An 18,583-nucleotide genomic window follows, 5' to 3' on the forward strand; every position below is an offset into this window, starting at 1 on the left:
TTCTGCCTGAGGCAAGATCAGCCTTCTGCCAACCCACCCCCCACAAATCCACACAACACAGGCCTCACCCGAACCTACCGCAGAGAAACCAGGGGAACCGTGGCAGCCAGCGGCCTGCTGCTATGAAACAATTCGTTCCTGGCCCTAAATTTGGGGATCAGCCTGACCTTGAGCAGAGGGGCAAGACCCTCTAGCCAGGAACCTATGCAAAGGCCACCTCAGCCCTGCCTGGGCAGCTTTGGGAAACACCTTCGCTGTTTGAAGGAGTGGTGCTGGCGAGCCTGTGAATAGCGTGGGGGAAACTGCCCCACTTAAAGCACAGACGGAGATGAATTGTGCATGACAAGGTTCATCTGAGTCTACGGGGACTGCCGGGGCCAAGTATAACTGAACTGCGCTGCCAAGGGATTGCAGACAGTGCTATGTGGGGGCAGGGGCAGGGGCAGGTGCTGCCCAGGTGGGGTAGGGGGGGAGCTGGAGCCATGCCTCATGGTGGAGGGAGGCGGCTCCCATTGCTGCTTGCACCCTGGGAGGTCACGTTGGGGTGTGTGCCCCACCCCGGTCTGCATGGGCAGGGTGGGCTTAGGCCGGGGGGGTGGGGCTCTTCTCAATGGAGGCTGGGCTCAGAGTGGGTGCCAGTGGCACTGGAAGGATGCTGCATCCACCCCAAAGTTTGCTGCCACTCTGCTCCCAGCACCACTGCCGTCGCCAGATGCCCGGCATGTGGGTGGAGGCAGGCTGTTGAGCCAGAGCTGCACCAGGCAGCTGGCGGCAGCAGTGCTGGAAGTGGAGCAGTGGCGAAATCGGGTGGATGCAGCATCCTCCCAGCAAAATTTGGGGTGGATGATGCATGGTCCAAGTCCAGCCCCTGTCGAGAAGAGCCCCACACAGCCCCTGCTGCACCCCACCCTGCCCTGCGCAGATCTGGGGGGCATATGCCCCCCCATGCCCTCCTGGGGTACAAGCAGAGGCAGGAGCCACCTTCCCCCCTATGAGCCATGGCTCTGTCCCCTCCACCCTGCTTGGGCAGAGCGTGCCCCCTCCCTCACCACAGGGGAGTGTTGATCTGCCCCGCCCCCTACACCCCTTCCCTCCGTCCTTCCCTTCCACCACACCGGACTTAACAGTTGGAGGCAGCTGTATTGGAAGTTGGATCGGTATCTGCCGATATGCCTCCTTAAATAACGGCCATTGGTATCAGCCCCAGAAATTTCTATCGGTACACCCCCAGTTTTAAGGTACATCCCAGTTATCACTTCTCAGCAGTATAGGCATCCATTGAGCCTCTGGATCTTGGTGTATGCGTAAGAGGTCTAGTCAGGTGCCTGATGATGAATCTGCTTGTGGCTGACGTCTGAATATCATCACAGTGTTTCAGCCAAAAACCCTGAGCATGCCTCATAGGATTCTTCTGCATTTCTGTTCAAGCCTTTCTCAAATTTTCAAGGGTTTTTGTGTTGGGAGATTTCTTGTAGATGGTTAGTGCTGGCTTTTTGTTCTCAGCCAGTGGTAGAAGGGTTTCAGAGTGCCCTTCAAGCCAATCTGCATTTTTCTTGCATTTTTTGCCAAACACTGTTACAGCAGTATTGTATATATTAGTTTTTAAGCTTTCCCAAGCGTCAGTTGCTGAGTTGTTAGGTAAACTTGCTTTTGCAACTTTGTTGAATAGTCAGCATCTCTATACATCTCTAGTTTGGCTGATGTCAATCTGAGGAGGAGGATGACTAGTGGTTTTGCTACAGTGGATCTTTTTGCTATTGATTCTAATTTTGCAGCAGACTAAGGCATGGTCAATATTACAGTAAGCACTGTGATAAGACTTTGTGCACAGGAGTTCTTTCAGGTGGTTGTGCCTGGTCAGTACTAGGTCTAATTGGTGTCAGTGCCCTGATCTTGCATGTTTCCACAAAGTCTTTCTTGTGATTTTACCAGTGAAGTACATGTTGGTAACACATCGATTTTGACTTGCACATAGTTCTAATACTTCCTGGCTATTTTCATTCATGTTACCAATTCTGCATTTGCCCAGAATATGAGGCCAGCTCTCAAAACTACATCCAGCCCTTGCATTGAAGTCGCCAAGTATCATAATGGTCTATTTTCTCTGCATTTTCTCAATCTCTTCTTCCAGTTGTTGGTAGAAAATGTTTTTGTCGTCATCGTTGGCTCGAAGGGCAGGCAAGTAGATACTAAATGACTTGATGAAGATATTCTGGGTGTGCATTCTGAGCATCATGAGTTGAATAGATACAGCAATGGGGCTTTCACAAGAAAGCTGTTTCTAATAACAAAGCCTACTCCATTTTCTCCTCTCTCCTGCTGGCTTCCCATGCCAGAATATGGTGTAATCATTCTTTTGACTACAACCTGTATCTGAGAGCCAAGTTTCTGATAATATAGCAATGTCAATTCAGAGTCTAACCAGTTTGTAGTTTAGTAGTGCTGTTTTCCGTAAATCAAAGTCCGAATCGAATCTGGGGGTGAGAGTCTGAACAGTCCAATATGCAAATCACTTTATTTTCTTTTGGCCAGGATAGACTGAGTTGGGGCATGGCTTTTTTGGCCCACCTTTTCTAGGGTCTTCTTCAAAAGAGGCAAGCAAGCTACCCCTGAATAGGGCTGCTTGGATGCCTTGATAGCTGCCTCAGGTTCCTTATGCCCCTGATGAAGTCCTGCAACCATCACACCAAGACCTTCAATGCATATCCCTAGGCAAGAGTGTGGAAGAGTGGTGGCTGCCCTAGACCTACCATCTCCCCTTTATACCATTGAGACAGAGGCCAAAAGCCAGACCGAGATTAGACATTCAATGTCTTGATGATTGTAGCTTCTGCCTGACAGCAGCAGATTAGAGCTGCTGCTGACTGCCTAAAGCCTCAGCAAGGGCAAGTTTCTGTCATGGTGGTGTTGCTTAGCTTTACTCCAGCCAAGGAATACCCACAAGGCAGTGGGAGGTAGGTTTGTAACATTATGGCATTTTATAGGAGCTACCCGACCATGAGTAGCTCCACCACATTGCCACCAGTTGGATGCAGTTTACGATCATACTCAGTACATTCCAGTTGCCACTTTTCAGTAGTAGTCTGACAGCAGTTAGTAATTAGAAACTTGCAATGGCCCCTGCAGATCTTCCCCATGTACCTTCAACTGCCTGTTCAAGAAGGGTTGGGAGGTATCAGGTACACAAAGTGCTTTCACCTCTGTGTGTTATTCCAGAGTGCCACACAGCTAGCCAGCTGCCATCTGCTTAGCAGCCACTGAGCAGATGGCTCTCAGACACGGACCTCAGTGTATGCACAAAGGGAAGGGCAGTGACATTGTACTGAGCCCGAGAAGACTGTCATTCTCAGTTTTGTCGAGTGAAGAGAAGGAGAAGCACAAGGACGATTATTAACTACAAGCTACGTGGAGCAGGGCTGGTCCATAGCAATGAATCCATGTACTGTGCACAAGAGAGACTGGTTACTAGGTAAAACACCAGCCTGTGGGGAACCGGAGTTCTGTTCCAGCCATACAGGTCTGTGCCTTATGAACCATGGAAGACTTTCTCCAGACTTGGTACTGGCTCTGGATCTCTGTCTTAGAAAGCTGGTAGCTGTCTCCTATAGCTACCAAAGTTTTCTAATGAGCTTTGGCAAAATCTCTCCACTGCTAATAGTGTTAATGTGCTTGCATGTTGAGATGCCAGGGTAGATGAACCACTTGCAACCAAAACGGCTCCTGCCTCTTGGAGGGAAACCTGCTCCTTGCTCCAGTACCTGTTGCTGTCATATTTATTAATCATAAAGATCAGAGCATACAAATGTTTTGGGCACAGAAAATAAGCAGCCAGTGTCTCATTACATTTGTTTAACCCAGGGAAGGAGCTCTATATGGCTGAATGTTAATCTTCAGCACTCACTCTGATACCCTTTATTAGTACGTTTGCTATCCTACTCCCTAGTAGGCTGCTAAGAAATAAGACTCACCTCCTGTGATCATTCTGTAAATATCACTACTGCTGTGCTGCCTGCATTGAAGGATCTCTAAACAGAAAGTGCAAGTGTTTTTAATTATCCATCCATAGGATTTTTGCTTAGAGTGTGCTGGTGACATATGCAACCCAAGGAGGGGAAAGTCCAGATGAATGCTAGGGAAGTGGGGGGTCATATATATACAGTGACAAGAGGGGAGCCTCAAATGCTGCAGAGCTGTCCTATTTCAAATTGCTATGTACGTTTGGGAAACTGAATGTCAGACTTAAAACCAGAGTAGTAAAATGCTGTGTGAGAAAAGTGTCCCTGGATATTGTAGATGCTTGTCACGTGATATGGATGATAACAGGACAAGTTCCATCCTACCCTTTGCCTGGGAACAGAGAACACTTTCTTTCAGGATGTCATGTCACATTCTTTAGGAAGCTGGAATACGTGACATCTCTATTCTCCATCAATTAATTGTCGAAATACACATTCTTACTTTTGGGAGCATCTCATGCCCTGTGCTTAGACCAGAGACTGTTTTGCCTTAGTGTAATGTAGGTAATGTTTTCTAGTGGTAGGTTGGAGTGATCCAGCTTGGGCTCAAGGTGGGCTTACACCTGGCTGCCACCTCCAGTTCTCTGTGCTGCCCAGTCACTTGGCTATCTGGCTGCCTGACCATGTCATGGCACAGTATGGGCAAAGCCCCCCACTGCCAAGGCCTCTGTGTGGGCCAGATCCAGCCCATAGGCTGTAGGTACTCATCCTTTAGGGGCATCCTTAAGAGTGCTCTCTTACCCCACCACTCCTCATGCCCCCATTTCTTGCTCTTTACTTCCTCTCAAGCTACTAGCTAGAGACAGGGGCATCTTTCAGAGGGATCCTTTCTGGTAGCTTTTGAGCTTCAGAAACAATCAAAAGGTCTTGCTTTTAAACAGCTCCCTCTCAGAAACCATGTTTGCTAAATCAGAAAAAGTGCTGAGAGTTGTTTTGTTCCCTTTCATTTCCCTTATCCTGGGGCTTTGACTTGGCCCCAGCCATCAACAGCTCTCTCCTACAAATTAATTAATGCCACAAGACATTAATGCCATCAAGGATGCTGGGCTGCCTGTATTCTCCCTTCTTATCATGGTTGAATCATCCCAATCTTTGATGGTATAGAGAGGGGATATGCCATTTGGAAAATAACCTTATCCGCGACTTACTTGATCTCCGGAGTCTGCACCATGTCTTTCTTGCAGTGACTGAATTCTTGTTTCAAATGGCCAAATAAGATGCTTGTTTTGCCTGGGGTGGAGTGGGATCCATAGCCCCAACAGCAGTAAGTCATTCAAGCAGAGGACAAGAACAGACAGAGAGAAACAGCTTCAGTGGTCCTTCAGTTCCACCTCAGACAAGGTTGAAAACCTCAGAACAGCTCCATACATGCCCAGCATCAAGACTGTTAAGCAGCCTCCTTAAGACTGACTAAAGCAAGACCTATTTACCAGCCCCAATCCAGAGGCAAATCATCTATCAGGAGTGGGCCCAAAAAACCACCTTTTTTCTCATCATCACAGTATGTAAGTATGTAAAGGCTTAGGAAGTCCTAATGTGTAGGTTGCTGCTGTATTATGTTGAATACTCACCAGTGGACCCACCTGGCATGAATTTGTCTAATCTTTTGAACCTAGCTAAGGTTTCAGCTACTACAACATCCTGTGATAGTGAGTTCCACAGGTTAACAGCATACTGTATGAAAAAGGCTTGTCTTTTATTTGTTTCAAACCTGTTCCCCAATAATTTCATTGTGTGTCACTGTGTTCTAGTCTTGTGAGAGATGGTAAATAGTAAAGTCCCTATTTACTTTCTCCACATTGGGCACATCTACACAAGATGCTTTACTGCACAGTAGACTAATCTACTGTATAGTAAAACATCACCATCTACACTTGCAGGGCATTTACTGAACAGTAAATTAGGCTACTGCCCAGTTAGCTAGTCCCTGTAAATACAGGGACTAGACTAACTGTGCAGCAATAAGCTTCTCAGTTTACTGCTGCGCACTAATGGGATACCCCCATTTCCAAAAAAAACTGCTCAAACCACCTAGCTATGGGCTGCTAGACGTTAACCAGAGCCCTCTCCACCCATCCTCTTGAAAATGGCCAATGGATAGCCATAATTGAAAGATATACAGGGTCAGGAGAAAGCAAGCAAACCAGAGGGAGGGTGGCTCAGTGAGATGAATGCTGCCATGGAAGGAAGGGACGCTGTGTTCTGACCTCTGCCCCTAATGCAGTTAATATTCTTTGGGTAAACACTAGGATAGTTTCTACTCCATCAGGAGCAGGGGCTGATGTAAATGTACATGTAGAACAGCATCTTTAAAAAGTCAGTTACTGGTAAGTAATTTTGTTTTCCAAAGCCAACCTCAGATTGTCCTTTTGTGTTCTTTGCATAATCTTGTCTAGGGGACCTTCTAAACACCACTGAATTAACTTATTGTCCTGTGTACCCTTCTCCTCTTCTCACATGGTGCTGTGTAACATTGCTTCCTTTTCCCTAGTGTGCTACCTTACGGGTTTTTTTCTCCTGTCTCTCGTAGGTGAGTCATCACCCACCTGCAGCAGCCCATCATGTGTTTTCCAAGAGGGGTTGGACATTGTGGCAGGAAATCACAATTGCCAGCAAGTTCAGGGGCAAATACCTCTCTATCATGCCACTAGGTAAATGATTTTCTCTGATGAGTATTAAGAGAGGTGTGTGTGTTCACTTTGCTTGAAAGTTTCTCCTGATGATTGGCCAGTGCGGTGATCCAACGGGGGTCGTGTAAAACCCTATCAAGGGATTGAACCACAAGGCTAAATGGAGCTACTTGCTATGTAACACACTCCTGGTGAAGAATGGATTTTGAAAACCTCCAGCGAGAGGAGGCTGGGCAGGAAGGGAACCAACTGGTGTGTTGCTGATTTCCCAGTGCAGTACTCAGTCCACAGGTTAGGCATGAGCCAGTTTCCTCTTTAGGCCCCTTGGCAAGCCAAGAAAGAAAGATATGTGCAGCCAGGAGAAAGGGAGCAAGTTAGCGGATGTGCAGCTCAGTGAGTTGGCTGTCACCCTGGAAGGAAGGGGCACCTAAGGTTATAGCGCAGACCCATGCTATCAAGGAGCAGAAGCTTTCCTACTGCAATCTATCAATATTAGTCAATGAATAGTAAATGAAAAGGGAGTCGCACAGTTTCAAGAGTGCTCCAGAGGGACCTAGATCAGGGTTTGTCAACCGGGGCTATGAGTACCCCTGGGAGTACTTGGGAAGGCCCCAGGGGGTACACGACAGCGGCACGGAGAAACAGGGAGCAGGGCTATCAGCACTTTGCGTCTCTTGTGGCGCCATGTGCCGCTGATACTATTCCTGCTATGTGCTGCTGGCACTTCCGGTTTTACTGCTGCGTGCTGCACAGCCCCACCCCCCCGCTCATTGATTGGCTGCTAAGGATCCCCTCCCCACCCCCCACTCATTGATTGGCTGCTGGGGACCCCCTCTCTACCCCCCACTCATCCACCAGCTGCTGGAGGATTCTGTTTCTCCACCGGCCACCTGGGGTACACCAACCAAAAAAGGTTGAAAACCCCTGACCTAGATAATGTGTACCTATAGCTTGCTGGTTAGAGCACTGTGCTGGGAAGATAGAGATATGTAGGTTCAAACCCTCCCTGGATAAGGGGGAAATAGAACTTGGGTCTCCTACTTTGTAGGTGACTGCTTTAGCTACTAGGCTAATGGGCTAACACATGGGAGGTTCTTTCTCCATCCAATACCTGCTCTTCATGGGGTTTTGCCCATTTACAATTTTGGTACTTATGTTCAGGTAAGTGAAATCAAAGCTGTGTAACTGCCTGACCTGCCTGACCACACAACACTGCCTGACCACAGGACACTGTGCATACTCAGTAGCAATGCATACACTTGCACATCTATGGTGCATGTGGGATAGGAAAACAAACTGTGAATAAGTGCCAAAACCGGCATTTACATGGCTGTGCAAATGCTCTGGGTGAGGAAGCCTAGAGGCTGGGTGTCTCAGTTCTTGGGCAAATGACCTAACCAGTAGACTATTATTGGGCTGAATCAAAGGCATCAAACTCAACTGGTCCCCTGGCCCAGATCTGGACTGTGAGGCTTCTTGTGGGCCAGATCTGGATGTGGTGGTAATGGTGGGGCAAGCACTGGCAGTAGCAGTGGGGGTTAGTGCAGCTGTCACTCATCCCACTGTTGCTGACATGTCCCCAACAGGGCTCTGTACCTCAGATTCATATGAGCTCTGGCCCTGCTCACCCCACTCCCAAATTCCTGGCCCCTGTATGAGTCCCATGGTCCAGACACAGCTCCATGTATCACATCTAACCTGTAGGCTATATGTTTGATACTCCTGGATTAAAGCATGGGAGGGCTGCCCTCCTTACTCGTGAGGTTTTGCCTGGCTACAAGTTCAGGTTTGGGTTTCCCAGGTACATGCATGTGGAGCCACCTGGATGCCTGGGGAGAACATAGCTTGCTGTGTATGTGCACTTACAGGTATTTGGACGTGAGGTAAAATGGAATTCCAGCCTAAATAAATTTGCTGAACTGCTGCTGCTGAGTTACAAGAGTGCTCCTGAACTCCTTCCCTCACATCATACTGTTTCTCCATTTGTAAAATGGGGATAATACCAACCGCAAGAGGGAGGGGAGGATTGTTACATGTGTGTAAAGTGCTGGCACAGAGACTCCCAAATAGTGCTGTGTGTGCCCATAGCAGTACATGAGCTTGGTGTCCCTTCCAGTCCCTCCACGGGTATTTTACCTGCTTTCCACTAGGCTGTAGCCAGGAGGCATGATAGTGCACACACATGTGTCCTCACACACACATGCGTGTGCAATTGCCCCTTGTCAGAAATCTGCAAAGCAGTTTTGAGACTCATCTACCATTTCTTTCAGGGGCAAGGGGCCCCATGGAGTGTGGCAGGGGGCAGATTGAGGCCCCCACAGTGAGGGAGGGAGTGGGGCTGGGGCTGGGGCAGGGGCAGGCACTGCCAAGCCAGGGTGGGGCAGGGCACGGGATGGAGCCATGGGTGCCTTGTCCGGGAAGCACAGGGGGCTTGGGAGTGGGGGCAGCTCCTGCTGCTGTGTGCAGGCATTTGCCGCCTGAATTTGTGCATGGGGCAAGGGTGAGCTGCCGCTGCATGCTTGGGGTTGGGTGCTGCACTGGCCTTTTCTTGGCAGGGGCGTGGGCTGGGGCTGCTCTTGGGGCCAGTGGCAGTGGTGTTGGGAGGTGGGGCTACAGGGTGGCTATGACAAATTTTGGGGTGGCTGTAGCCCACCCTGTAGTGCTCCCTCCTAGTGCTACCACCACCAACCTAGTGCAGCCCCAACCTAGCACAGCCCCAACCTAGCTCCTCCTCCAAGAAGAGGTTGGCACAGCCCCCAGCCCCAAGCATGCAGCAGGCAACCTGGTCTCACCCTGTGCACAGATCTGGGTGGCACGTACCACCCATGCCTCCCCCAGGGTGCAGTGGGAACAACCGCTGCTGCCCCCCAGACAAGCCACTGTGGCTCCATCTTGCACCCCACCCTGCCCTGCTCCAGCTGGGCAGCATCTACCCCTGTACCACTCCCTCCTTCACTGTGGGGGCCTCAATCTGCACCCCCATCATGCCCTTTCTCTCCGCCATGTCTCTTCCCCCCCACAGACTTACTGGCCGGACACTGCTCTCCAAGCTGCTAGCCTGCATGTTGGCAGTCAGATTGGTAGTGGCCAATATGGCTGGTTAATATCGGCCATTGGTATTGGCCAAAAAAATCTTTATAGGTGCACTGCTCGGTGCAATATCTGATCTGGCCTCTTGTGTATAGGTGCCTCCAAGAGGCCCCTCCTGTCTTTTGTTCTTTGGCCAGAAGTGAAAGGCTCTCTCCCTGTCTCTCCACAGGCGCCATTCACTTAGAGTTCCACTCTAGTGGGAACCACTATGTCTGGAGGAAGGTCACCTCTACTGTTCACAACATCATTGTGGGCAAGCTCTGGATCGATCAGGTCAGTGGCCCTCTACAAGAGAACCAGGAGGCAGATCCCTTATCGCTGTAACCATGATTAGCCCTGGATTATTATGCTGTAATGCTCCAAGAAAAAGGGGAAGGGTGGCAAGGCAGAGGGCAATGAAATGATCTGAAGGGCTCGGTGTCAAGACTTTCTCATCACAGTGGGCATGACTACATGTGCATTAATGCACTGTAATTACGACCCATTAAGATTAGTACCTGTAATAACAGGTACTAACAGTGCAGCATAATTGGCGCTACTGCGCAGTAGCGCTGGCACACTTTTTGTGACAGTAATGCACAGTAGATGAATTCTATTGCACATTAGCACGTTAGCAGTTTTTCCTGGTGTGCTAATGTGCAGTACAATCCATCCACTGCGCATTTCGTGTCTTGTGTAGATGCACCCAGTATGTCCCACTCTTCCTCCCCTCCCCAGATACCCAGCCCTCAGGAAAATGTATTCCTCTGGCAGAGACCACCCATAGCAAGCACCTAGGTGAAGCCCTCTCAGAACAGTTCCACCTTGGAGCTTCTTATGTCTGTTTCAGATACCAGTACCATGTATGGGGTCAGGGTGGTAGAACAAACATGTACTGGTAGCTCTTTTCACTGACAGTAATGCTCTTAATCAATCACCTGTGCTGCCCCAGCTGATGAACTCTTCCATAATGGATCAGGTCTTGTATGTTAGCTTGAAGCTACTCCAAGCCTTGGAACTTGATTGGAAAGGTGTCATGGTCATTGGGACCAAGTTAAAGTGCTGGATATGGGAAGCAAAGATGCTGATGATAACTTATACATAAACAAACTTAAACTAACATTTGCTTTGTTCCATTGTCAGTCTCACATCTTCTAACTGCGTGTCTTTTTATCTAGTCAGGTGAAATAGAGATTATTAACCATAAGTCAAAAGATAAATGCCAGCTGAAATTCACACCCTACAGCTACTTCTCCAGAGACATCCCACGGAAGGTATGTATCTGAAAAAGAACCAACTCACTAAAGCAGCCTTATGCATGGGAGAGATCTTGATTTGTCACTCTGGGCTGTGCCAGGATGAGCCAGTGAGTTGACCATGGTCAGGCAGCAAGAATATAGCATCCTGAAGTGCAGTTGAGGATCATTCACTTGAAACCATATTGGTACCTTGTACTGATCAACTCTTTGGCTGACCTAGGCAGCATGGCAGGCAACGTTTTTATATGTGCCTCTAACCTAGTGTTCATAAGGTAAGATAAAGCAAACTGCTCTGAATTTACCTTCCCCCCCAGGTGTGCAAAACAAGTTCCAGGTGTCTTCAACATCCATCCTCTGCTCTTCTAGAGTCTTAAGGTAAAACTGTAATAGTAACAAAATGAGTATATTTGAGATCCAGGAAGGGTAAGTTGAGGCTACATACCAGAATGGAGAGTTTGGCTTTGGGATGAGCCCTAGCTGTCTTTTACCTCTGCCTGGTGCAATTAGGCCTCAGCCCATCATTCAAAACCAGTAGGCCCTGTTGCTTCCAATAGACAGCTTGGAGTTATTGTATATGCCACCCATCTCTTTGCTCTCTAGGGATTTTCAGACTCTGCTATTGCCAACTCATTCCCTTTTTTTACTTCCTCTTCAGGTGACAGGTGTGGTGACAGATGCTGATGGAAAGGCACATTATGTCATGTCAGGGACATGGGATGAAAAGATGGAGTACTCCAAGATAGTGCAGAGCAGCCATGGCAACACCAGCTCAGAGGGCAAGCAAAAAACTGTCTATCAGACACTGACTCCAAAGGTCCTTTGGAAAAAATACCCTCTCCCGTAAGTCCTCTCCAGACTTAGGCTGTTGTGGTATTGTTTAGTAGCTGTTGCCCTGCATCTCTGAGATGGCTGTATTTCAGTAATGGGTGAAGTGATTCCTGAGGAACAGAGGCATATGGCAGGCAGCAATTCTAAAAGGCACATTTCACTACTTCTCTGTGGGTTGCTGCTAATTGCTTGGAAGAGGAAGACACATCCTTCACTCATGCGCCATTTCCACTAGGGCTTATGGTGGCTCATAGCAGCTGGAATAGTATTCTTAGTGCTGTCTTTTGCATTGTGTAGGGATCCTGCCTGCCATTCCCCCTGGGACGATGGGAGGAAAGGCTCCCCAAAAGAAAAGTGTTGCTACCTGGAATTACCTATATTTTATGATTCTAGGTTTGTGGTGTCAAACATGGTAGGAGATGCTTTGAGACCATAGGGAGAGGGACCATATGAGCATGTGGATGGATGGATGGATGATCCTTTATGACTGGATGGGTACAAGTATTCACCCTTTTAAACTGATTTGGACCCTTCTCCTCTAGAGAAAATGCAGAGAACATGTATTTTTTCTCTGATCTGGCCCTGACACTGAATGAGCCTGAGGAGAGGGTGGCCCCCACAGACAGCAGGCTGAGACCTGACCAGCGGCTCATGGAGAATGGCAAGTGGGATGAAGCCAATGTAGAGAAGCAGAGGCTAGAAGAAAAGCAAAGGGCAGTACGTCGCAGGCGGGAAGCAGAAGCTGTGGAGGCATTGGAGGAAGGTGAGTTTGACTGTCTTAACAATGGTTAATGGGTAATCTGGGGCAGGCTCTTGGAGCTATGGCCAAAGGGATGCAGCAAATAAATGTAGTGTATTACATGTTCCAGAATGACAATCCCTGAATCTGCATGAAAAGCACAAACCCAGTCCTGGATTATCTGGGAGTTGGCTGGGTTATCTGCTGCTTCTTTCCCATCTCTAGGTACCTTTGAGTAGACCCAGTGGATTCAGCTGATGCCTGAGCTCAGGGAACTAAGTTGTGTTCTAGACTTGCTGTGTGCTCATGGTCCAGTCCCTTCCTCTCTTTGTGCCAGGTTCCCCATCTGTAAAACATAGGTAATGCTACTCAGCCTCCTCACCCTTTGCAAAGTGCCTTGAGAATCCAGGGTGAGAATTGCTTTATAAGGAAAGATGTGGCAAAGAAGCCTTGACTTAAATTGTGCTGTATGTTCATCTCCACTCCTGAACCTGCTCAGAGCTGACCTTTGTGCACAGCCTCTAAGCCTTACAGCTCTAATGCTTCAGCAAAAATCCTTAGGAATTTACCAGCACCCAGTAGGAGGTTTGGGCTCATGGATGCACATGGTAGGTTAGGACTTTGTGTAAGCTCCAGTAGTTTTAATAGCAGAAGGCAATTCATATGTGGTGATCTGGGTGAATTCAGACCCCTGTGTATCTGGGCAGAGCCTATTAAATACCATAGTAAGGATACCAATGGACCTGATGCTTCCCTAACAAAACTAACACTTGTGTTTTCCACTTTGTACAGGCAAAGACTATGAAGGCTACATCCCACTGTGGTTCGAAAGGAAAGTGGATCCCTTAACAGGGGAGCTGATCTGTATTTACAAAGGTGGATACTGGGAAGCCAAGGAAAAACAGGACTGGAGTATGTGCCCTGATATCTTCTGAGCCGCTCCTCCCACAGTGGGACAGCAGATCCCCAGGGGACCTCTCCCATCTACAAGATAAGAGGATTTGTGAATGGGATGCATCCGGCAGCATCCCATGGTTGACATAACAGTGCACGGAAACACACATGCGGAAAATGAATACAGAAATTAAAAAAAAAAATCAAAACAGGGATTCCAAACTATTTTTTATGCACTAATAAAATAGCATTCAATTTTTTTTTAATGGTGGCTTTTTTTTAGCTACTAATTAGGAACAAGGACAAGTTAGTTAATTTTAGCCTAGCATATTTATTGCTGTCAGGAGTTGCTGCCTATATTTTTTGAAGCCTCAGCTTTATTGACGGAGATGCTGACTTCCAAAGATGCACACATTTTGGGGAAATGATGTACATTCATTTGAACTCTTCTTTTTTTTATTTTTTTTTCATTTGTTTGTGGACTTAATTGAAAAAAAGAAAAAAATCTACTTCAAGTTCAGGTTCATTTTTAACTACACAAGCGACTTGCTGATCTCATTCACTTCAGAAGCTCTAGGGAAAAGATTATTTTATAGGAACTGTAGGTTAGGTGCTTACTCCTCAGTTCTCTCAGTAGCTCCCGACAGTGCCCGATGTTGCCTCCATATGAATTAAGATATTTCCGTGAAGCTCTTTAGATGACTTTTCTTTTTTATAGAAGCATTTGAACAGATTTCTTTCAATCTGCAATATTTAGTCACTATTTTTAGAACAATCTCTAACAAGATGCTTTTTTGAGTGTTGTTTTTTTTTTTCTTCCTGAAACTATGTCCTAATGAGAAACAGTTCCTTTTAGAGATCAGGAAGCAGGCAATCTAACTAGGGAAACTTTTACACGAAAACTAGAGTGAGAACTTGTGAACTAGAGCAAAGACCCTTATCAGCAGTTTGTAGACTAACGGGTACCACCAGTGCTTGTAGCAATCTGTAGCCAACTCCTGACTCAGCATATCGAGTTATCTTCCCCTTCGTATCTTTGCAGTAGCAACTGATGTTCTGACTGTCCATACCTCATAGAGATACTACTGGGCAGGGATTAGGTGCTGAGCTGTCTCCTGACACAAGGCACAAGGGAAGGTGAAAATGGTTGCTATTGCATGGCTGGTCCCCAAAATGTACTGGAGTGCTGGTTCCTTTGTAAAGCATGAATAGAAGGGGTGGAATACAGAGATGCTGATAAAGCAGCCTGGTTGAGAAAGAGCCCACTATGGGAACCAGGTTAGCATGAAGGTGTAATTAGATGTGCTTTCACAAGGAGATGGCTCCCCTATCCCTTCTTTTTCCCTGTGCCCATTATCTTAAGACTTCCTTCCCATCCTATGCTGCTACTATCTCCTTGTCATTCCTTTCTCTGCCTCAGCCCAGCTCTAGTACTATCTATTTATTATTTTACAGAGTTTATATCTTCCAGTTGATCTGTATTGGGATGGCTGCACCTCCTGCATCCTGGTTCCCATTCATATCCTTCCATGTATAAGCAAAGATGGGCCTGATCCAAGATCTGCGGACATGGCAGGGAAGGGCCAAGATTCCAGAGGTGCCTCTCACCCCTTTGCTCATGAGGGGCCAGTCCAAAGTGATTCTGAGCACCCACTCCAATACCTTGGAGAGATTTAAAATCCAAATACAAGTCTAGCCGTATTAAGCATGAAACTGCATTAAAGTCACTTTCAGGCCAATGAGAGAGGTGCCTGCTTTCTTGCCTAGTAGCTGTGGAAACAGATCGCACCTTTCCATCCTCCAGCAAGAATGAGATGAGCAGCTAAGTACCATCATGCTTCCCAGAGGAAGACTTAGGGAGCCTCTGAGCAGAATCTGTTCCTGCTTCCTTCCCAAAAGCACAAATCCTGCCCTTTTCAGCCAAGGGGAACATGGGAGGATGTTGGGAGGATGATGTCTTAAAAAGTCCCTGCTGAGGAACAAACAGGGAAATCCAACCTCTGACTTTTCTGCCACCTTGTTGTGACATGTCTATTATCTAAATTCCCTCCCAAGTGGACTTTCAGTCAAAGACCAAAGTATTGCTTCCCAGGTTAGCATGAGAGCCCCAGAACCCAGGTTTGGCTTTATGTACTGGCTCACTCCCTACCCTGCATACTGGCCTGCTCCCCATTGTGATACAAGAACAGTGAAGTAAAACCTTTTTGGGGGAATCCATTATTATTGGGAATGTTCTTAATCATCTGCTGAGCCCTCAAGGCAGATTTAAAGCAAGAAGGCCAAATTTCCTGGGTTTAACTCATCCATCATTAGTTGGTTGAAGCCAATGGAATTACCAGCAGAGACAGACCATGGTACGTCCTGAAATAGTTCATCTCCTAGGTCTCCTGCTTTTTGTCCCCTTCCTTTCCCTGAGTGTGAACACAGCATGAGGGCTCCATCTACTGCTGCTCATTCCCCACTCAAGTAGTCACCTTGCTGTGGCATTGAAAGCTCCAGAGATGTCACAGAAGGGGCGTGTCTACACGAGATGCTACATGCGCAGTAGACTGATGCTACTGCGCATTACGGCAAAAGCTGTGTTAATTTGCTAACATGCATTAGTATTAGTCTACTGCGCATTAGTGTCGCTAAAAGACTGTGTGCTGGTGCTACTGTGTAGTAGCTCTGGTTACTGCACACTGAGTTAGTACCTGTTATTACAAGTACTAAACTTAATGTGCAATAAGCACAGCACATTAATGTATGTGTAGACATGCCCAAGGATGAACAAGGCTTGCAGGTGAGGAATGAGCAACAGGAGCAGGTGAATCATTCAGCCATAAACCTTCCATGTAGGCTTCTCCAATAACTGAAATGCAGGATGCCTTAGCAGAGCTGTTTCTGCATGGGTTGTTTACCAGCAACTGGAGAGGAGAGTCAGGAACTATAAGCTGATGGGCCTTACAGAGCATTTTGGGTCTGAGAGGATCTGCCTGTAAGTCCAAGGAAGACCTGAAAACAGGGTTCTGCCTTGCTTGATTTAATCTCTGATGTCTTCTCTGGTTCTATGTCATATCACAGTGACTACTGCATTCCCGTGGGTCAAGAGCCACACAGCTAAGGCTGTCACATCTGCATGGGAAGAAAATAAGCAATAATGAACTTCAAGGCATTGGTAACTGGAAAACCCAGGCTGCACAAGGGACACTTATGCAATCAGGTTCCTGAAACCATCAGTCTTCTCCTAGTTTGCCGCCACCCCCCCCCCACATTCAGCACCCACATTATCTGTCACTGACAACATATGTATGTATACAATATATATAAAACTTGTACAATGTAACATTAGTGATTGGCTATCAGTGTGGCAACACAACTGATTTCAGTGTACCCTTTAATCTTATTTATTTGCTTCTAATTTATATATATATAAATATATATAAATATATATAAAATTATTTTGCTTAAATTTATATGGTACATAATAGATGAAAAATAATGATGACAGATGTGTCTGTCTGAGTTTTTGTAGTAGAAGTATGGTATAGTTCATTAGGTTTGTTCTAAAGGCAGGGAAATAAGAGTTAATGTAATTGCATAATTGCTTACATAGAGAAGTAACATTTTGCTCCCAAGCTGGATGCTTTCATGTTCAAAAGGTGTTTAATTAGAAAGGTCATTGTGTTCTAGAAAGCAAAACAGTTTGGGCTCCTGAAAGAAAGCTCTCAGTAAGCCAGCTGATTAAAAAGTTAAATATTCAAAATTATGAAAAGTCCGGCAATATGATGATCACAGTCAACAGGTCCAAGTGCACTGGCTTTGTGGCTTGTCTGTGGCCCAGTAAAGTAAGTTTTCTGAACTGCTGCGTTGATCACATTCAGCCAATTGGATCTAGTCTGCTGGGCAGTCTATTGCATATTCCATCACTGAGGCATTTGGATGTGCTCCTTTTGAGGCACACTTTTATGTAACTGTGGGACAACAGAAGATTCTCTGTTCCAGACCTTCTTTTATGCTAGTATTAGTTTGATTTATAAAAACAGTAAAAATAACAGGGTTTTTTCCACTCAAGGCCTGATTCAGTTTTATAAAATGGACTAGAAGTATAGCTCTTTAAAATGCCTTATTTTTCCTTTTTCTTTTGTCACACCAAGAGTTATCCAAGAGCTTGCAAAGGTAAGAGATTCCTACATCTGCTGCCACTACAACAGGATCCAAATGCTCTTGCAGCTATGAGAAGTGCAACGTGAAATGTTATCTATTAAGTGTTGGCATCTAAATGCTTAACCTTGCTGGACTCTGAGACAGTGAGAGGTCCTTTCTGACTTACCGACAATAAACTCATCTGTATAGAAACCTCACACAAAGACACACTATACAGATTAGCAGAACTACACGGGGAGGATTAGGAACATGCCCCTAAACAGCAATTTTTTAGGAGAGCTTATTTTAAAAACTACTAGAGCTTATAGAGGTCATTTAGTGTCAACACTTAATCTGAGCACTGTCTCCTAGTCTTTCTATTTCCCCACTGGAGAATTTTAATGTTATTCTACTGTAAATGCTGTTGAATGTAATTCTTTTGAACAAGATGTTGTGAGTGATCCCTTTTCTCCTCTACAGTAATAAAACTTGGATTCAGGAGTTTTAAATGCATTGTGCTGGTGTTGTTGCTTACTCCACAGGGTGGCTGCTGGGGCTTGGGGGCAATATCAGAGGGTCTCTTCAGTGGCCTCGGGGCTGGGAATGTGTGAGAGGCTTTTGTTGGTTTTTTCATTGTTGGGGTGGGAGCTAATAGGCATTTGGGAGAGCTTGTAGATGACGGGTGTGAGGGAATAGGGAGCACTGGAACCCTAGGGTTATGCTTCATGCAAGGGCAGTGGTTCTTCACCTTTTTGCACTCCAGGCACCCCTCATCAGGTCACCCCTTCAGGACACACCTTGTTAGACTCATAGCCCCCCTTGGAAAATGCCAGATCTTCATTTCTACTTGGTTTTTGACCATAGAAAACTAATAGCAAACTTCTTCGGTTGCAAAGAACTCAGACCCGGGCAGAATAGTTTTAGCACTATGGATTCTTATTTGAAATCCTCAGGTTTTCTTGTGAATCGTGTTTACGCACCTAACAATGCTAACATTGTGTAGCACCCCAGGGTGCCAAAGAC

At 46.6% G+C, this 18,583-nt stretch overlaps 1 protein-coding gene and 1 long non-coding RNA gene across 2 annotated transcripts in view; one reads left to right on the forward strand and one right to left on the reverse strand.

Annotated features, from left to right (window-relative positions):
• The window catches only part of LOC109290318, a 12,064-nt gene extending 9,631 nt beyond the window's left edge, over positions 1-2,433 (reverse strand). The window contains exons 1-2 of the long non-coding RNA XR_002095571.1: positions 2,423-2,433; positions 1,645-1,647 (exon numbers count right to left, since the gene is read on the reverse strand). This is a non-coding gene — a long non-coding RNA (uncharacterized LOC109290318). The remainder of the gene's footprint in view (positions 1-1,644; positions 1,648-2,422) is intronic.
• The window catches only part of LOC109290317 (oxysterol-binding protein 2-like), a 279,965-nt gene extending 264,420 nt beyond the window's left edge, over positions 1-15,545 (forward strand). Inside the window, exons 8-13 of the mRNA XM_019506762.1 lie at positions 6,547-6,667; positions 9,906-10,009; positions 10,894-10,989; positions 11,630-11,814; positions 12,345-12,565; positions 13,334-15,545. Of these exons, the coding sequence (XP_019362307.1) occupies positions 6,547-6,667; positions 9,906-10,009; positions 10,894-10,989; positions 11,630-11,814; positions 12,345-12,565; positions 13,334-13,476 (870 nt within the window). The 3' untranslated portion in view covers positions 13,477-15,545. The remainder of the gene's footprint in view (positions 1-6,546; positions 6,668-9,905; positions 10,010-10,893; positions 10,990-11,629; positions 11,815-12,344; positions 12,566-13,333) is intronic.
• Positions 15,546-18,583: the final 3,038 nt, after the last annotated feature.

Source organism: Gavialis gangeticus, unplaced genomic scaffold, assembly GCF_001723915.1.
Source record: "Gavialis gangeticus isolate Ggan-Ray unplaced genomic scaffold, GavGan_comp1, whole genome shotgun sequence".
NCBI classification, from domain to species: domain Eukaryota; kingdom Metazoa; phylum Chordata; order Crocodylia; family Gavialidae; genus Gavialis; species Gavialis gangeticus.